The sequence below is a fragment of the Neolamprologus brichardi genome, chromosome 14 (genome assembly GCF_056152115.1).
Source record: "Neolamprologus brichardi isolate AB-2024 chromosome 14, ASM5615211v1, whole genome shotgun sequence".
Taxonomy (NCBI): domain Eukaryota; kingdom Metazoa; phylum Chordata; class Actinopteri; order Cichliformes; family Cichlidae; genus Neolamprologus; species Neolamprologus brichardi.
The window spans coordinates 29155393-29176367 of record NC_142117.1 but is presented as its reverse complement, the minus strand read 5'-3'; the positions used below and the strand labels follow the sequence as shown (position 1 = coordinate 29176367).

General features: G+C 37.9%; 2 protein-coding genes, 1 long non-coding RNA gene and 1 pseudogene across 4 annotated transcripts; 3 read left to right on the top strand and 1 right to left on the bottom strand.

The window, feature by feature from the left end:
- The first annotated feature begins 3546 nt into the window (after positions 1-3546).
- LOC102778166 (odorant receptor 131-2 pseudogene) lies at positions 3547-4467 on the top strand (annotated as a pseudogene).
- Positions 4468-6740: 2273 nt separating this feature from the next.
- On the bottom strand, positions 6741-9259 carry LOC102797088 (diablo IAP-binding mitochondrial protein-like). 2 transcript variants are annotated; one of them, XM_006801493.3, is made up of 6 exons: positions 8959-9259; positions 8547-8664; positions 8264-8389; positions 7758-7868; positions 7456-7552; positions 6741-7306 (listed from the first exon to the last, which is right to left on the bottom strand). In XM_006801493.3, the coding sequence occupies exons 1-6, from the start codon at positions 9093-9095 to the stop codon at positions 7101-7103; spliced, it is 795 nt and encodes a 264-aa protein (XP_006801556.2). In that variant the 5' UTR covers positions 9096-9259; the 3' UTR covers positions 6741-7100. The 2 variants fall into 2 exon arrangements, with proteins under 2 accessions (XP_006801556.2, XP_006801557.2); XM_006801494.3 differs by having other exon boundaries at positions 8547-8661.
- Positions 9260-12572: 3313 nt separating this feature from the next.
- LOC148098949 (uncharacterized) lies at positions 12573-13403 on the top strand. Its single transcript, XR_015719994.1, has 3 exons — positions 12573-12626; positions 12750-12925; positions 13185-13403. It is a non-coding gene; the product is annotated as an uncharacterized LOC148098949 (long non-coding RNA).
- A 1763-nt stretch (positions 13404-15166) lies between these two features.
- On the top strand, positions 15167-20194 carry LOC148098948 (odorant receptor 131-2-like). Its single transcript, XM_087851089.1, has 3 exons — positions 15167-16587; positions 18548-18640; positions 18719-20194. Exon 1 carries the CDS (start codon positions 15221-15223, stop codon positions 16184-16186), a length of 966 nt encoding a protein of 321 aa, XP_087707215.1. The 5' UTR covers positions 15167-15220; the 3' UTR covers positions 16187-16587; positions 18548-18640; positions 18719-20194.
- The last annotated feature ends 781 nt before the right edge of the window (positions 20195-20975 follow it).

Below are 20975 nucleotides of genomic sequence, written 5' to 3'. Positions count from 1 at the left end.
GGTCACAACACAGAGAGCTGCACTTTAAAAGATCTTTAAATATAGTAAACATACCTTGTGTGTCACAGACTGCTCCCAAACACAAAGGGGCAAATAATACCTCTAAAACACTTAAGTTGGCTTTATTAAATGTTAGATCAGCCTGGATTTTATGTTTTTAACTGAAACTTGGTTGGACCAAAATAACAGTGGAGCTGTTCTCATCGAGATGACCCCTCCTAACTACAGTTTTATCAGTGAGGCCAGGGTGAGCAGGAGAGGAGGAGGGGTTGCTGTCTTATTTAATGAATCATTTCAATGTAAGCAGCTATCACCTGGAAGTTTTCAGTCTTTTGAATATGTGGCTTTACAGCTGAAGGCCCCATCCAAAGTTGTGTTTCTTAATGTTTACAGACCTCCCAAATACTGCACAGACTTTTTAAAATGATGTCAGTGAACTGCTGTCTGTGATCTGTGTTGATTTTGAATGTGTAATTATTGTTGGGGATTTTAACATCCATGTGGACAACCCTCAGAACAAAGGGACTAAAGACCTGAGTAACACTCTGGGCAACTTTGGGCTGACTCAGCATGTAACAGAGACCACACATAATAGAGGACACACTCTTGACCTACTGATCTCCAAGGGCCTGAGTATTTCAAAGGTTACTGTGTCTGATGTGGGCCTGTCTGATCATTACGGTATTTTCTTTGAAAGTACAATTTCAGCCCACACAAATATGTCAACAGCAGTGATCACAAAATAGTGTTTAACTGAAAACAGTAGTGAGATCTTTAACCAGGTCTTCCCATTAACACCTGGCCTGACCAGACTTTCAGTCAATGAGCTCGTCAATAGCTTCAATGCTAAAATATTAAATGTTGTGGACACTATTGCTCCCATTAAGGTGAAGGTTATCTCTGGAAGGAAGAAGTCTCCATGGAGAAACTCCTCACTGGTGAAAAGTGAAAAAAGAGTGTATGAAAGCTGAGCGCACATGGAGAAAAACAAACCTCCGGGTTCATTATGACATCTATAAAGATAAACTTCACAATTATAATTTACAACTAAGGAGTGCAAGGAGGTCCTACTTCTCTGACATCATCACCAAAAACAGTCATAATGCTTGGGTCTTATTTGCTACAGTTGACAGGCTAACAAACCCTCCTGTGTCAGTGGCAGAGGAGGGTTTCATTCGACCATGGCCTGCAATGACTTTGCCAAATTCTTCACTGTCAGAATCCAAAAGATTAGACAAGCAATTGGTACATCAACAGCAGATTCAGGATATGTACTGTGTCCACCAAAAAACTGTTTAAACACCATAAAACAGTTTCACCCTATTAACAGCAAAGACCTGGAGGACATCTTAGGTCAACTGAACTCCTCCTCTTTCTGTTTAGATGTCCTGCCAACAGGTTTTTTTTAAAAAGGTCTCAAAGACTTAGGATTCAGACCTGTTACAGATCGTCAACTTTTCTTTAATGTCAGGTGTGTTTCCAGAACCACTAAAAACTGCTGTAATAAAACCTATACTGAAAAAAGACAATCTTGACAAGACAGAAATGAACAACTACAGGCTGATCTCAGATCTCCCATTTTTAAGTAAGATCGTTGAAAGAGCAGTTTCTCAACAGCTCAATTACTTCTTAACACAGAATAACTACTATGATACCTTGCAGTCAAGTTTTAGACAGAACCACAGCACTGAAACTGCTCTGACCAAAGGGTTTAATGACATATGTCTGAATACAGACAGTGGGAAAATGTCAGTCTTAGTTTTACTGGATCTCAGTGCAGCATTTGATACAGTTGATCACAACGTATTACTCAAATGACTGGAGAATTGGGCAGGTCTTTCATGAACTGTACTAAACTGGTTGAAGACATACTTAGAAAACAGGAAATACTTTGTATCAATAGGTAACTTCACATCTGAGCAGACAAGTATCACATGTGGAGTTCCCCAAGGTTCCATCTTGGGAGCTCTTCTGTTTAACATTTACATGCTCCCACTGGCACAGATTATAAAGAACAACAAAATAAACTATCATAGCTATGCAGATGACACACAAATATATATCACAATGTCACCGGGAGACCAAGGCCCTGTACAGGTTCTTGGTAAATGCATTGAGGAAATTAATGACTGGTTGTGCCACAATTTTCTCCAGCTAAACAAAAACAAAACTGAAGTAATAGTCTTTGGAGCCAAAGAAAAACAAGTAAAGATCACCAGAGAACTTCAATCTATACACCAAAAAACCACCAACCAGGCACGAAATTTGGGTGTAGTGATGGACGCAGACTTAAACACATTAAGAAAATAACAGCTGCAATCCAGGGGGATACTAGGATACCAACCCCAGCCTGCTGCCTCTCACCAGCGGCAACTCCAGACTAAGACAGAGTCTAGCCCCTCTCTGGGAAACTGGTTCTAGAATCCAAGCCATGTACTGAGGTGAACCCGACTATATCTAACTGGTACCTCTCAACCTCACTACTAACTCAGGCACCTTCCCCACCAGACTCTTTCCCCACCAGAGAGGTGACATTCCATGTCCTAATTTCCAGTCTTGGTAGCCTGAGATGCTGCTCCTGGCCACTGCCCGGCACACAGTGCACCCGACCCCTACGGTGCCTCCTGTGGGTGGTGGGCCTGCAGAAGGATGGCCCAATCTGCCTTTTTCAGGCTTTGCCCAGCCGGTTCCCATGGACTAAGGACTGGACACCAGACGCTCACTCTCGGCATCCTTCCAGGCAGGGTGAACGGTTTCCTTGGTGTTGTGCTCATAGGGGTCTTCTGAATGATCAGTTTGACATGGGAGACCCTACCAGGGGGCAGAAGTCCCCAGACAACATAACCCCTGGGATCCCCTGGGACACACAAACCCCATCAACATGATAAGGGTATTTCAGACAAACATGAAAGAGAATAGTGTATTTATTGGATATGTTCCAAGGTGTCTGAGTCCTATTCCCTACGTATTGGCAATTTATTAAAAAAACAACAACAAATCATTTACGCTGCCCAGTGTGCAATAAATACCTTAAAGGCAATAAGTAGGGAAGAAAATAATTTTTCCTATTGACTTGTTTGAATATTGCACAAAATAGGCCTACTGCTTGTCACGGTCACGTCACTGTAGGACATAATAAGACATACCTTAAAAAAATAATGGGATGTAGTCTTCCTTCTGGCAATAACCATACCAACTGATTGACTTGTCAACAAGCAACAAAGTTTTCAAAACTTTAATTAGTTGTAGACTCTCTTGACTGAGTGCTCCATCTATCAACAGTGTACAGCTATCAAGGGGAATGATCTCTAAGGGAAGATGATGACACCATGTGACAACTTCAGTTTCATATAACCTTTAAAATAATGTTCCACTGTCATCTATAAGAGAACTGCAGAGCTCAGAAGAGGATATTTGTGTTTGGAAAAGGACGAAAGGTTTCTTCACTAGACTGATTTTTTGGTTTTGGTCTTTAGAGTAAATCTTATATTTATAATGACACTGATTGACTCTTAGAAGTTATTTAAAGACTCGTGTTTGTTCTCAATGGCAGGTAACAGCTCACTAATTTGTGCTTTCTTGCACCAACTATTGACAGTCCGGGTCATGATTGTGCACACCCTGGTCATAATCTTTCTTTGTATCAACATGTTGCTCATTGTGACCTTTGTAAAAAAGGAATGCTTTCACACATCTGCTCGCTACATTTTATTTTTTGTCACTTTACTGTCAGACAGCTTTTTGTTACTCATGACCGATATCCTGCTTATTTTAACCAGATGTTCAGTGCAAGTTTGGTTGTGTATATTTATCTGTCTTTTTGTGCTTGTGTATTCTATTGTCACACCAGTTACTCTGACAGCAATGACTCTGGAGCGCTATGTAGCCATTTGTATTCCTCTTCGTCATGGACAGCTGTGCTCCACACGCAGCACTATGTACTGTATCTTGATTATTCATGGCCTCAGCTCTGGGCCATGCATTGTTATTATTTCCATGTTCTTTGCTACTGCTTCAATTAGCTTCTACAATCAATACACTATTTGCTCTGTTGAAATGTTTATGCTTTATAGATGGCAGGATCATGCTCGCTCAGCTGTAAGTCAGTTTTATTTCATGATTATGGGCATCACAATTGTTTTTTCATATGTTCAAATAATGAAAGTGGCCAAAGCTGCATCAGGAGAGAATAAGAAATCAACACAAAAAGGAGTGAGAACAGTGATCCTTCATGCTTTCCAGCTGTTTCTCTGTCTTGTTCAGCTGTGGAGTCCATTCATTGAAACAGCTGTCCTTCAGATTGATGTCAACTTGTTTAGAGATTTCAGATATTTTAACTATGTATTTTTTAGTATTGTTCCAAAATGTCTGAGTCCTCTCATCTATGGCCTCAGGGATGAAACTTTCTTTATTTCTTTGAAAAATCTCATGCCTACTTCATCCTGTTCAAAAAAACATGTGATTTGACAAAATACATCACTACTATTGATAATGGTAACATCCATATTTAATCAAAACACTCATTAATTTGGACAATATCGACAAGCATGTAATGATTAACTTCATATATTTTAACAGGTACAATTTACACTGAGGTTTTAAAAAATAAAAATGTAAATAATAAGAGTTAGTTGATCTCATTTGACAGAATTTACTGTAGAGTATCTACACAACATGTGGAACAATAAACAAAATAATAAGTGTGTGTGGTGTTTTCCACTTATCGAATCTAACATAAGAGGCTAAATAAGAATAAATGTCTTTTTGAACTTGTAAAAACAAATTTATTTCTCTAATGTCTTTAGGCATAGACATATTTAATCAGCAAGATCAAACACTTCATGATTATTTATCACAATATAAATAAAACGAAATGGAATTTTCCAGGATCTAATATGTTCATTATTAAAACACCTGAATCATGTCATCGCAATTTAGCATTATGTGATAGGGCACCAAATGTGGATGTACAACAGATATCATAACAATTATAAATTGTAACAAATAAACATTTTCTTTTACTACTGTTATGTAGATGTCATAAAACAATAGAACACACAATAATTTTGTTATATTATTAAAGCAAAACATATGTTATATTTCACTTATGGATTAGATAGAAGGGTGTCTGTCAAGAAGTCATTCTTAAGGAAGAAAAACAGCAAGAAAAGGCTGAAGTATGCCAAATTACATAAGAACCGGACTGAAAGTTAATAGTAACAAGCTGTAACGATTTATCCAACTTAGAAATTTCTTGGTTCAACTCATTGTTAATACACTTGGCTTCATTAAAGGTTGTATCAAACCTCAAGTAAACAAATGAAATAAATGCTTGTTGGTTAGTTTGTGTTACTTTTCCTAAAAGTAATGCAGCAAGCGAAGTTGAAAACCAGCTCAAAGAGACTTTAAAGACACCACAATGATTTTACTGTAGACACATGAACAGGTAGAAATGGAGATTGCAAGCCTGACTGCTCATTACTGCCTTTGATACCTGTTAGCAATCAGGTTCTGGCTCCTGGGCAGTGGTGTCCATACACTCAGCTTTAATATCATTTACGTCTTGCATATTTCCAGAACCCTATATCCATAATCACATACTGTGTATACTACTGTTTATAATATTATCTTACTTATTTTGTATTTGTTTGCTTTTTATTTGTATTTTTGTATTTTTCTTCCGTACCTGAGCTGAGGTAAAGCATAAATTTTCCCGCCATAAGATCAATAAAGTCTTATCTTATCTTATCTTATCTTATCTTATCTTATCTTATCTTATCTTATCTTATCTTATCTTATCTTATCTTATCTTATCTTATCTTATCTTATCTTATCTTATCTTATCACTTGGGGTTCTTGGCTAGCTTTGCGTTAGAATGCCATCTTGCAGATGTTTGCAAAGAGCTGAAGTTCTGTTAGCAGTATCATAAAAATCAGTATAACTTTGTTGCATGCTACAACCAAAACTGCAGACAACATTGTTTTAGGCTAATTTGTAACATAGCACTTTATTCACCTAGTCTCTCAACAGCCTACCAGGCCAAAGAAGAGAAAGAAAGTCAATATTAAATTATTATGTACATTTTGGCAAACCGTTTTTAAATATTGTATTTGGTATGTATACTATGTCAGTATATTTATATTCTGTTCAGAGAATAACCAATTCTGTTTTGATCATATTTATAATACTATATGACTACATTAGAGCACTTTACTTGTTGTTCCTGGAGTATTTAAAAGTAAAATTAGAGGCAGAACCTTCAGTTTTAGACCCCTTTTCTGTGGAACCAGCTTCCAATTTGAATTCGAGAGACACACACTATCTCTACTTTTAAGATTAGGCTCAAAACCTTTCTTTTTTCTAAAGCATATAGTTTGGGCTGGATCAGGTGATCCCCATCCACTCTTAGTTATGCTGCAATAGGCATAGGCTGCTGGGGGATTCCCATGATGCATTGAGTAGTCCTTTTCAGTCACCTTTCTCATTCACCATTTGTTAATAGAACTCTCGGCATTGAATCATTAATTACTATTAATCTATGGCTCCCTTCCACAAAGGGAGTTTTTCCGTCCCACTGTTGTGATAGTTATAATAGGGGATAATAGGGTATATGATTGTTGGGTTTTTCTCTGTATGTTCTGTTGTAGGGCCTACCTTACAATATAAAGAGCCTTGATGTTGTTGTGATTAGGCACTCTATAAATAAAATTGAATTGAAATTAAATCTTTAAAAACAATGGAGGACACAGTCATTTTATTTAAAAAAAAAAATCTTTGTTATAGCAAAACATATATTGTAATCCACTGATGGATAAGAATCACTGGAACAAAATATTAGTGATTCCATCGTTTTCCTACATTTACTAACCCTAATAAATAGTCTTAAATAAAAATATATGCAAGTGGTTTATTGTTAATTTTATTTTCAAAATTAGCCTTTTTTGCTTTGTTCTTCTGTGAAAGTAAACATGTAAATATCTCACAGTAGGAACGCTATTACAGCAAAAAGAGTAGAAAAAAAGTTTTCAAAGTTGAGCTCATATTACTTTGAAATCAATAGCACTTGCACATTGTTTTCCTGTTTTCCCATATGTCTGTGTTAGTCCTCTCGTAGATAAGCCTCATGCACCTCATGCCCATCACTATCCTCAAGGAAGGCAGCATATTCTGCCATCCTCTGGATCTCTTCTACTTTTGTCTCAGCCAGCTTCTTATCTGCCTCTGCAGAAAGTTTCTGTGCTTCTTCCACCTGCGACAGGGCCACCTGGATGTTTGTCCTCATTGAGATGGATGCCTGGTGAGCTCCTGGAAACACAGATTCATTTTGTCAGATTTCTAAGTAAAAATATAGGTGTATGCAACTATTCCCAGAACTTTAGAAAGTAACAGCACATGTTTCAAATTTGATTTTAATGACTTCATTCATCCATAATTCAGGAAAAGATTCTTCTCACCTGAAGTGCACGCTGCCTCAGCTGCCATTTTACACAGGCTGATGGCATTGATCCAAGCTGATTCATAACGTTTGCATTCGACTAGTCTTTCACTAGCCTGTTAAGACAGAGAGAAGTGATAAACTCAATAATTTCGTGGTGTAAAAGCTAATTTCCAAAATATAAACTCAACACAAAAGTACAATAAACATTTGTTTTAACCTCTTAAGCCCTAACGCCCCCTGATACGGGGGCAAAAGGCAGGAGATCAGGTTGGCTTGGGGCTTAAGAGGTTAAGAACAAAGAGGAAAACACACACTAACCTCTGCACGCCAGCCATTGATCGCTTGCTGGAGTGAATCCTCCTCTGCTGGTGTCATTTTTCCCAGTGAGGCCAAATATTGTCTTTGAAAAGCAATGCGTGAGTGCACAGCCTGTGAGTAAACAGAGGGAACAAAAGCAGTCAGTTACAGTACACAGCAACATTTGAATTACAAACTCAGAAGAGTTTGTAGGACACTGAAAAGTATTTCGGGCTACTTGTGTAGTTCAAATCAGACATACAAGACTTTATTTTAGAATTTTTGCAAATTTTATCCATTGTCTCTCAGTTTTTGTAAATTGGTCCAAGTATATTTAATTCCAAAGTTTATTGTCACCATATTTAATATTAGGCTGAAAACTGCTGCAGTATATTACTGAATAGATGTGTTCAGATGTTTTTGTCCTCTCATGTTTGTGTTGAATTTAAAAGAATCTTTTTTTAAAAAAAAAATCTTTTGGAATATGAAATTTTACAAACTATGTCTTACGCACTGTAAAAACCTACCTTTGAATAGTCTGCAAGGGCATCAACGTAAGCCAAGGTGGTCTGGGAGAGGAAAGTGCATGAGCTGTCTGTAATCACTGAGGCAGCTCTTCTGATCAGAGAGTCATGTGAGAGGTTTTCCACTTGCTGCAAACAAATCAGTGTTTTTAAGTCTTTTCTTTAATTTCTCCATATGTATATTATCTATAAGAAGAAGAAATTTTCCTGAAGAGTCAACATTAGTGCTAGTTGTAGGTGACTGTACTAATTCATACTTCTATGATATTTTTGGAGACTCACCCACCTGTGTAAAAGGGACAGTGCAAAACCCACGGGCAACGCTTAAAGATGCTATGCTCATGTGTGAAGGCTTTATCAGTTCCCCAAACTTCTGGTTTCCAGGTATCCTGCTCTCAGAGCTGCTGTAGAAACAGTGCAGAACGTTAGGAGTAGGACCAGCAAACAAATTAATGATATTTCAGTTTGAAATTCAATTCAATTTCAATTCAATTTTATTTATATTGCGCCAAATCACAACAAAAGTCGCCTCAAGGCGCTTCATAGATACAGAGAAACATAGATACAGAGAAATGCTGTGAGTTATTGTCCTATGATCTGATTTGGACCAACTTGTGGTAAATATCAATTAGTACCAAAGATCAAAGTCCGGTTTTAACTTTGCAAAGCATTTTGTTGAATATATATTCTTAACTTACCCGAGGAAGCGAATGCAGGCTGCTCCTCTCCTCAGCACGCTCTTGCTGGTCCGCAGCAATGAAATATCTATCTGATTCCGCACAAGTCCTGTAGCAGCACGGCTCGCACACACTGAACACTGACGAACAGCTTGCATTTTGCAGATTAATTTGATCTGCTGCACTTACAGAGTCTATTTATCTAATCTGTAAAATAAGTTCCTGGCTGGAGGTTTTTCTGTTCAGTTTAAACCTTGCACTTTTCTCACTGTTGCCTTTTCTTAGTAAAAGTCTTACTTGCTGCTAGAGAGGTTTGAGTCTGCTCTGTGAATAAAAACTATCATGTCTTGTCAGTATTTATAGTGACTCAGCACCACTCAATTACGCAAAAGGCATTGATCTGTTGACTGTCCCTGTAAATGTACGTATTTGGTGTTATCTGCAAAACCCTGTAGATACGTGCAGGTTAGAGACCATTTGTGCTGGTTGTGGACTTTCTATCTTTTACTATCTTTATCACTGTGTAGGGTTTATATGTATGGCTAGATGTAGTTAATGGCAAAAAGTTTATCAACTTTCATTACATTTTAATTTGAAAAAAAAAAGCAAAACAACTATTTTTACTCATACAATTTCCCACACCTGAAAAGAGGCTTTTATTTCATAATGTACAATTAGGATTAGGGCAGAGCAGAAGATTGATAAAGCACAAGGGCCAAACTCTGTTTTTCATTTTTCATTATCATTTTTGTACTGTTGCATAACTACAACGAAAGTCAGTAGCCACTACCCAGAACAACAAACTACTGGGAATTGCATTGTGGGTAATATAGGTGTTTTGAGACAGGCTTATTGAAGCTAGTAACTTCAAATGAAACCACCCCAGGATAACACAAGAGCCAAAGATTGGAAGTAGGGCTGTTGTGCATGCTCACATTGGTGAGGAAATGAGACAGGAGAGACCAAGGATTGAGTGAAAATAATTAGGAAATTACAGGTAAAGCAAGACAAAGGTAGCAAGAAAAAAAAAGACGCATAAGGGAAAGTTTCCAAAATAAAAAGGAAGTGACTGTAACTTGTGTACCACATCCGGTCATGGCACACTATACTCCTTGAAGAGGTAGATTTGTCACAATTCAGGTAGACTTTGGTGCATATGTAGTGCATTTACTATCTGTGCCTAATGTCATCATTTCTTCATCAACTACCACTGTAAAAATCACTATGTTGTGTGTAATTTATGGTACTGCACATCTATCACTTTGCATACAGATTTCCATACAGACTCATAGGGAGAGGGGTTTTCACTAACTGCATGTCACTGAGTGTGAATGGCCTATACATCAGTCTAACGGTTGACAAATGGACTGAAATAGGGACGAGAGCAATATTGAAGTTCACTAAGAAGGTGAAAAGTATGCAAAAACATCAAAGATTAAAAAAATACAGAACAACTGAAACAGATAATTGGTTTATTTCTGCTGCATTATTTTCAGACACCTTCTCGCTTTTTTTTTTCCTGTTTTGGATCAAGTTAATCTTGTATGAACAATATGACAAAGTGCAGCACCGAGTCCATTGTTTTGTACAAGTCATCTAAACTGTGTTCAAAACAAACAATGTTAAAATAGAAAGTTTCAATTACTAATGCAAATCTCAAGATATCAAATATGCCAAGATGAATTTTGGCAGGTAGTTTTTCAAAATGAGGCACAAAACATTACAAATGTTTTCTTTTCCAAAATAAACTTTTTGTGTTGGAATCCAAAAAGAGACTACAGTTGTTTATGGTGGAGAAAGAGGGCCTCAGTTGGGAAATGAGGAACTGCTGATGTCATAAGAGCTTCGGTTTTAATTTATTTTTTTTTGTAAGTATTACATTAAATAAGCTGATATGATCAGATAATAAATTGACTTCAACAGGTTTAAAACTACTTTGAGCAAAATGACGGGAGAAACTATATACTTAGGTGTTGAATCTCAGGAAAACTTTACAACATGATGTGCACATTGGATGGTCATACAATTGTGCCAACACTGTAGCAAAATAATGCATCATTTCTTCGTCAAATCTGCATTACACACGTACTTCACCTTCTCTGCGTTTATCTCTCTGTGCCATTTAATGTTCCACTAAAACTCAACTGGCCAAAAGTCTGGCAACTGCCCTTTGTCTGATGCAATGAAAGTTATTTGCTGAGCTGGGGTCAAAAACAGAAAGTTTGTTTTGGACAGAACTGTGGCCCAGTCCTCTGGGGTCCTCATTACTGACGCAGAACTTACGTAAACAGCTGACAAGCCCCCATGAGCTGCTCTCTATAGAGTCAACTGGTTTGCCAAACAAAAGAAAACTTCGGGTTGCTCAATGGGACTCAAGAGCTTTGTGTTAATAATCAGCGAGTCTGTTAATTACTAAGCGGGGGACTTGGGACATGCCCTCTAACTGCCCTCTGGAGATTCAACACTCAATGAAAAAACACCTCTTAATAGATTTCATCACCTTTTTAAAAAAAACAATACTGTTGTTGCACCTGCAGCTCTATGCTCTGATTACCAACTTGAGTAATGTTGTGTAAGAATGTTAAACATTGTCACAAAAAGATAACGCACTATGTCAAAGATACCACAGGTTTTGTGCCAGTAGGGTGTTTGCCATTTTTACAAGACCCAGGACAAAAATCTAAGCAGCATATACCATTTCAGAGCTGAAAATCACAGTTGGAGGATATACAAAAATTAAATGGTGCATTGTGTTAAAAACATTAAGGTCATTCCTGCTGGAGTTCTGATATACAGAGGTCCACATATTTGTCCTCCTATCTGGCAAAAACATTACTTCTCATATGATACCAGCAGTTATCATTGTTAAAACCTTACTGAACACTTAATCACATGTCTGAACATAATCCTGGACTTAATCAAGAGTCTGATGGTCTGTTTAAGTAGCTTTGAGCATGTCTTCTCAACATATTTGATGCTGACAACCATTGACAGTTTTGGACAATCCACTACAAACTAAGATAGTATGACCAGGTAGAGTAAACTTAGATTCTGGTAAAAACTCAAAGCCAAATCTTAGCTAGATGTCTAAATTCTTTACCAGTGATACTGCATTTAGAGCTGCCAGACCAAATCTGAGCAATAGTGTGCCATCTAGCCCACCAACCATTTTCCATTTTCCACTTTGTTAAAAATACTGACTGAAGGGGTTCAAACTTTAAAACATTTTATTTTATTGATAATCAAGCAAATTATTTTTAACTTGCAGCTAACTATACATTTTATCAAATGTTTTTTAAATATAAAAAAACATCTTAAAGCATTAGATTCTTGTACTACATTTTCTTGCATTTTCTCTAACAATTATGTCCAACATATAACCAGAACTGGCCCGCCAAATGTCCAATCTGTCATAGTGGATGGTTTACAAAATGTGGAAATTTTAAGAACAAAGTGGTGTACATTTTGGACCTACATCTGCATTTTCATCAGTATCTGCATTTGTGGCTTTTCTACTGTGTTCGAGCCTTTTTCTGTGCCCTCAAAGTACAGCTGCTTAGAAGGCCTTCATTTTTGCCAGCTAATAGTTTGGTACACATGAACCTTCATTGCATAAGAGGCTTCCAACATGGAGCCAAGTTCAGCAAACTTTTAAGCCTGTGGGATGGAAAAACACTGAGCTTAGGAAGGTAATTACTGTTCTGGTTTATGATCATTTAGGTGTTTTTTTTAACTCATGGCTGTTGGTTTAAATATTTTATACATCTTGATTATGAAGGTTAAAATATACATTAAATTCTTTGACCTTACAGTCTTTTCTAGGGATGGGTACCGGTATGCACCGGATAGTAACCAGACCGAAAAGCAGCGCATATTTTGGTGCTTTATTTCGGTGCTTTATTTCGGTGCTTTTTTTTTTCCTGAGATGTCATACACTTTGGATTCCAGCCAATCTTTTTACCTTTCCAAGGATAGTAGGCGGGCCCAGGTATGTACGTTTTTTTAGAGCAAAGCTACAGATTAAAAATTGCCCAAGACGAAGTGGTCAAAAGTCTGGCTGTACTTCACAGCAAAAGATGCAAACTCAGCAGCCTGCAACAAGTGCTTTAAGGTGATACTGTGCAAAGGAGGTAACACCTTGAATCCGATGAAACACCTGGCAACGCATAGCGTTTTTTTAAAAGCCGAGAAATGTGCCGTATTTGATAGCTTGCTGCAAGACCTCACACCGAGCACATTTACTGCAGGTGTGGTACCTGTTATCGGACCCGGAGTTAGCAACATCCCCCAAGAACCCAAAGAGGAGAGTCCTGGCCCCTAGCCCTGCCAGTGTAGCAGAAATGATGACGGATGATGATGGCAGCAGCAGCCGTTCTTCTCTGCGTGAGTAGCTTAATATTGTTTGTGTGTAATTTACGTTGAGTAGGCTAACCACATTATTAAATTAATGCACGTAAGGTGAACTAGCAAACACCGTCATAGTTACATGCGGCTGTTTTCTTGTTTGATGGCAGATACACCCTGGCCAAAAAAGGCTAAAATGACCAAAGAAAAAGTGGAAAACAGCTAAACATGAGAGGTTTTTGGACAAAGTTTGTGTTTTTTCCATTGTTTAAGCACTGCTTCCAGCGAAAAGTGATACCATATATGCCCTATAGCTGCAGAAAAGGCTAACATTGTTATCTTTTTACAAAAAAAACAGCTAAACATGAGAGGTTTTTGGACAAAGTTTGTGTTCTCCATTCTTTAAGCACCGGTTTGAGCACTGTTTAAACACCTGCACTGTTTCAAAAGTACCGGTTTGGCACCGGTATCGGATAAAACCTAAACGATACCCAACCCTAGTCTTTTCAGGAGGACATTTAAAGGAAATAGCGTAGGACTGAGGCCTGATGATCTTAATGCTAGTCCCAAAAGCATGTTGCTAAAATGAAACTTTCCAGTAAAAAAATAAAGATGACAGCATACTGTTTGTTACTTAACCATTATTAGACATTCCTTCCTGTGCTTGCAAGCCAGGCTTGACAGCCAAGATAATTTCTTCTGTCTTTATATAGCAGCTACTGAAAAGCTAATGCTGAGACTTCCTAATATCTAAAACCATTGGATTGGACCACAGCAGCTACAGCCATCTTTTTTCATACAATCTGTGCTAGAAGGCATGATATATCAGTGCTTCAAAACCCCATTTTGGGTCACTAGGTGAGGTCAAGGTAGCTACATTTATTTTATATTCGGAGTAAGAACTGTGCCTTTTAGTCAAACTAGAAAAATCTATAGAAGTTATGTCTTTTTTGTACTGTAAACAAATGCAGCCACATCCTCATTAGTCACACCCAGATTAAGGTCTAACTGTATATAATTTTGTTAGCAAAATTTACTAGGTCAAAATTCATCCTACTAAGACATTGCTATACCAAAAAATACTGCAAAGCTCAGATGATAATGATCTACATTTATTGTGGTTTTACTTAATACATTTTTACCTTTGCTATTGTATTTTACTGCTCAGTAAATCTCAGGAAAGCTCACTGGCTCACATACCCCTTCACTAAATATATAATATAGTTTCTATTCAGGGTATTTGTGTTTTGTACTGTTTAAAAAAAGAACATTTATTTTTTTAATGTATGCTAATATTTTAGCACCAGCAAGTGTGAATTTTTTTATCTTTGTTGTCAATATGAGCAGTGAATCACCTTAAAGTGAATTTAAGGAAAAAATACAAATTGATAACATTTAGTCTAATTCGACAGTATCAACTGCTGCTTTTGATGCCTTGCAATATAGAATCACTTGTCTGTTTAACTTCCTTTCATGGATCCTGTGATAAAAGGTGCTTTATCCTTTTCCCCTACAGTAATCTGTAGTTAATGAGAACCGTGATGCTTAATGACGATAGCATGAAATTAATTTATCTCTGGGGAATCAGCACCGAGTCAAACATAAGATAACCAGCGCCAAACAGATCAGACAAGAGAAGACCATCTTTGACACTTTGATTGTTGAAAACATGTTGTGTGCTGAGAAGAAGAGAAATCTGAGCTCTTCTGTCAGACAAAGTCATTGTTATTAGGTGAGCGAGGCAATGTCTCATTTTAATGGGTAAATGGTTTGTATTACAGGGTGATTTGACTTTACTGATTACTTTATTAACATGAGGCAGCTAATTTCTGTTGTAAATGTAAATGCTATTATGCATTATGTTTTATTTTATCTTGTGTATATGGAAGTTCAAGTTGTGCTTTTTTTTAACAGGTGTGCTGCAACTTAAAGCTGCAGAATGCAGAATCTGACTGAACTTTCTTTTAATGCAACTTCCCAAAAAAGCCTGTCTGTTATCATCAAAGTATGTGCAGTTATCCCCTTCTTCTGCACCTTCCTCTGCTGCATTGTTGTCATGCTGCATGTGTTTGCATCTCACAGGCAGTTCCTAAACACTCCACGTTACGTCCTGTTTGCCCACATGTTGATCAATGACACTCTGCAGCTTCTGTCCTCTGTGCTGCTTTTCCTACTTGTAATGGGTCAGGTAAAATTTCCCGTTTTCTATTGTGTTCCTCTGCTGTTTATATCCACTGTTACTTATCAGAACACACCTTTAATCCTGGCCGCAATGTCCCTGGAGCGTTATGTTGCCATCTTCTATCCCCTGCAGCGCCCGGCCGCCTGGCGCTCAGGCCGTATCTGGATCATTAATCTTTGTCTGTGGCTTATAAGCTGCATTTTCCTCATCATCGAGTACTCCATCGGAAAGCAGCGTCCTGCTGTAGATGTCCTCTCTACACCTGTACTCTGCAAAAATATACTTATCAACTCATCTCCAATCCAAGCATTATTCAGAACTGCTGTGAGTGTGATGTTCTTTGCAGTTGTGGCTGTTGTCATCTTCTTCACATATGTGAGAATCCTGCTGGAAACCAGGAAGCTGAGACAGGACAGAGTATCTGTGAATAAAGCCAAGCACACTGTGCTGCTGCACGGCTTTCAGCTGCTTCTGTGCATGTTGGCTTTCACTCTCCCCATCACTGAAAGTCTCACTTTGTTATACACTAACTGGCCAGTGGAAGACATTGCCTTTTTCAATTATTTCTGTTTTATCCTAATCCCACGCTTTCTTAGCCCGCTCATCTATGGCTTCAGAGATCACAGTCTGAGGGGCTACATTGGGAAAGCATTCCTCTTCTGCTCAAACACAGTCAAGCCCCATTTCAGAAGCAAACAGCAGGACAGCTTCTCTGCTTCTTGAAAAAAACAGTTTAGACTCCTGCAGAAAACCTGTTCAGAGTATCTGCATCTCTGTCTGTGGGTTGCCCAAATGAACACTGAGTAATTTTTTATGCTGTAATTATTTTTTCCATTCACACTGGCCATGAACAGATTCCTTCTTATACTGCACGTGGAACAAACTAATATCATGAAGTGACAGTAAGTGGAAAAAGTTACACTGAAGCGAAAAAAAAAATTCTTTGTATTACTGTTCCTCCTCTAAAGCTCAACATATATACATATATAAATATATATAAATGCTAAATTAAGATATCCACTTTATTTGTCTGATTAATATGTTTCTAAAGCTTCATATTACCTTCACATATTTTTGCACAGAACAGGGAAACTGGCTCATGAAAGGGGCTCTGTAATTATCAGGTAAATATTTACAGTAAATAAAAAAAAAAAAATTAGTGGTAATTTAAATATTTGACTTCTTTTCCTTAAAAATGCTAATAAAAGGTGTCTAAAACCTTAATAAGAAACTCCTCCTGTTGGTCATGTGTTTGTGTCAGATTGCATGTTTGACTAAAAGTGTGATATTTGCACTAATAAATGTTTGACAACTCCATTACATCCCTAACCTACAAAGTTGTTTGAGTTTAGAGCAAATCTCAGAAAATACTTTTTTATTCTTGTTTCAATTTTGTCACTTTGTTAAGAAAAAATAAGTGCACCACTAAAAGATGTGTTTTTATACTGGAAGGAAATTCTATAAAATTGTGATAAAATGTCTTTATCATCTCATTTTTTAACACCTTGGTTAGTATTATCATGAAATCATCTTAAACTGCACTCTGGTTTAAAAAGTTGTCTTGATTAGCACTGAGGAAAATGTTCACAATCTTAAATTAGTAAAAATGACCTTTTGAGTGAAGGATTTATTGATAATTTTGACATTAGTAATTTAATATCTAAATAAGATTTAAAAAATGAACTGGCTAAATCTCTCGGACTGTCTGTGAAAACAATCATGACCCCAAATGTTTTAGAGATCTAATGCTGTTAAACATAAACCAGCAGAGACTAAAAATCTGTGCCAGAACCATCAGACAAGATTACTCAATTGTGGGAGTGAATTTAACGTAACTTTAATGACGTTTGAAGGGACACATCCTCTCATTCTTTCAGTGAGGATTTATGATTAACAGGGACTGAGTTGCATTCAAGGTAACTCTAAATGCTTTTTGGCTCTCTGTGAGTTAGTTGGACTTTATAGCAAATATTTAAAATTGTATGGTGTCAGTATTAAAAAGAAATACTTGCAGGAGTATCTGGATGCAGAACTTTTGAATGCATATGTTGCACATATTAAGATGAATCGAAACCAGTGTAGCTTTGTGAGTTTGCCTTTACTGCAAATGTATAGACATAGTGCGTCGTTACACATTTGTACAATCTCACACAGCTCATTCAGGCTCACTGCCTTTGTCCTGCAGATGTGGCTGTGATTCCAAACACGGTTTTTAAACTATTTTTAAGAGCAGATGATTTTTCTTTTATTTTCAGATTTTAAAATACTGACTTCACAGTAAAACGTAACAAAATATTGCAAATATATATATATATCGCAAAAATATATCACATTATTTGATCAGACTGAACTCATTTAATCATTTAAACAGCATTCTTGACAAGCCCATAAATCTGATGATATTGGTGAGCACATGAGCACAAATTAATTGTTCTGAATGAATCCAGGCTGTATGTATGATATGATGAACAGAGGGCGAAGGCTGATCTCAGATAAGCTGAGAGCCTGCTCCAAATGCCGAAGCGGTACTGTTCAGCAAAACTGAGAGACGCAATTAAAGTTGATGGAGAGGCTTGTATAAACCTTATATGTATGATATCATTCTGTATGATATCATTCTGTATGATATCATTAAAAAATGCAGAAAAAATAGATTTAAGGTTTTTGTGGCTTTATTTCACTATGTTGGATGCAGGATCACTGATACAAAACATACTAAGTCACTAAGTCACTCGCTAATTTATACAAATAACTCAATAGTTCTTCTGTGGAAGTGTTTCTAATTTTGTGAAGGAATCTTTTGGTCATGAGAAATCAAACATTGGCTTGATTGTGTCGTGGTCTGAGTGAGTGCTGGGGTTTTTCCACTGAGTCACAGTTCCACCCCTGGGTGGAGTCGCTGCTTTCCTGCATGTCTCCACACCTGCTGGCAATTGAGCTGCCAGTACTTAAGACCAGCGCTCACCACTCCTCTTCGTCAAGTCTTCAGCGAACCACAGTTAGTGCTGGTCACCATAGTGGTTCACTGAAAGAGATTTTGTTCGCAAGAGGATTATATTCAACCGGTGCTTTTTCTTCCATCAGTTATCCTGTTGTCTGCCACCTCCATCTCCTGGAGACCAAAAACTGCTCACTTGGACCACTCACCCCTTCCTTGCCATTCCTCCACCTGCCAAAGTAAGAATGTTTCTTTATGGTTCATACTCACCAGGATTTACAGGCTCAGTCACTAAAACTTGTCTCCTCTCATTCTAGTGTTCAGAGCCTCCAGGTCATGTTTCCTGCCCCGTGCCCCTGTACATATCCCCTCGTCACAATTCTCTGGTGCTTTCGTAAATCTAGTATTTCTCATAGTTTAGTGTCACTCCTGTTTACCACCGTAATTGAAGTCCCATGTTATTCCTCATAGCTCACAGTATTTGTCAGGCCCTAGGAAATAAAGTTCTGTTTATTACACTCGTCCGTGCCTCTGTGTATGATCTGCATTTGAGTCAATATTTATGGTATTTATATGAGATACGAGTTTCCTTAAATCAGTCTAATATTCTAACTGATACTTTGCCCATAGAGGACTTTGGCAGATGTTAATTTAATACTTTATACACAATTCTTATCTTTTTCATTTTGTTCCTTTCTTCTGGTGAAAATAAGGTTTTGGGCATTAAAAATGCCATTTTTATTATTAAGATTTTATTTTCAGTCTGAAGACCCTGTTTAACAATACTGTATCTTCGCACAGTTGTTATGCCGAAGTATTCGACCTGCACACAGAACTTTACAAAGGTCCAGCGGTCGCAATGGCCAACCCTCTGGTGGCTTGTACTTTGATCAAAACTCTTCATTCAGAGTGGCTGAATGTTGTCTACAGCAATGAAGCCCTCAAGAACCTACAAGGCTGCCCCTCTGCCTTCTTCAAAGACACATCTGTTCCCTCATCTCCGCTGTTGCCACCCAACCTCTCCCCATTCACCTTTTGCCCCTCTGCTGTCCAGTCACAAGGAGGAAGAGGCTAATCTTGAAACCTGAAGACCTTAAGACTTTTCCCAAACGTCTTCCCAAAAAGTTGATTCTGTTCATCTGGTCGTGACATTTTCAGTGGGAGAAACATTTCGTCACTCATCCAAAGGACTTCTTCAGTCTCAGCTGACTGTAGGTTTCCCCAACTTTATAAACAGAACATTTGGATAATGACTGAAACCGGCACCACTGATTAATAATGGGCTGCAAGGTCAGTTTATTGATCATTTAAAATGCAAGTTGACCAGTCACAACTGATCAATGGCCATGAGTACCATTCACAGAGAGTGACTGGTATTCAATGGCTGCAATCACAGTACTGTAAGATGGTGAAAGATGTACCCTTAGGCCCCTCCTCGATTCAGAGATGGTCTTTCCCTTTTCATGTGTCCATCCTCATTGTTGGAAGACTGTACACTGTCCTGTAGGTGTAAATGGACTGCGGAGTCCTGGCCTGACGAGTTAGCTCTTCTGTGTTGTGCCATCTTCTTAGCCAGAGGTTGTTCGGTTTCCCTGATCTATAAATCACTGCAATCCTCCTGGCACTTACTGCAACAGCATACGCTATATTACCATATTAGAGGCCAGATCCTTGGACCAGTTTTTGCTGCAGTGTGTTTTGGGGTTGGAAAGCAGAGGGAACAGATTAATATAAGTGGCACTCACAGCAACTGTTGAATTTGCATATCAGAAGATGAAGAACCTGACCGTACAGCCCATTGTCAGTGGTGCTCATTTCAGGCATTGTGCATATGTACTGTTTAAAGTTGGAGAAACCTGCAGTCAGCTGAGACTGAAGAAGTCACTTGGCTGAGCAACAAAACTTTTCTCCTGTCCAGATAAACTGAATTTAGAGGGGGTTTCCTTACCTGGATGACTGAACATGCATCAAGACAATATAAACTTTGTAACTATAACACTGACAGTATTATGAGGGAATTGCTTTACTGGTCCAGGCCACTTAAGGTAAAATTGCACTGCATGTGGCACAAAATGAGTCCTGCTTTATTACATTGTTAGTAAGAAACACTTAAAGGCCCATGTTTTACTCTTAGCTCAGAGTGAATATGATGATATAGTAAACTTGTTTCATATTAACATTAACCAGGTGTACTAAACCTAAAAGCTGGATTAAACTAAAAGAAAAACTATGAACAGACAAATTAAAAATACTTTGATGCAACCGTGTAGAAAATAATTATAAAAAATGATACAGAAGTCTGCCTTAAATTAACCTTTCAATAACCCTACACTGACAGGCTCACTATGAAAGAGGCCTCACCAACATCCCCACATCAAACTGTCTCTACACTGACTTCCACAGTCATTCTTAAAATTTAGTTGTATATAAATGTGGTCAAATGCCATCGCCCAGACGTTCACAAGCAGTTTATACAAGAAACAGCTGGCCCAGTTAACCACGATCATTTGCAAGGTGTCCATTCAGCAAAGTCAGTGTAATGTGAGGGCCAAGAGAGAGAGTTGGACCCCAAAA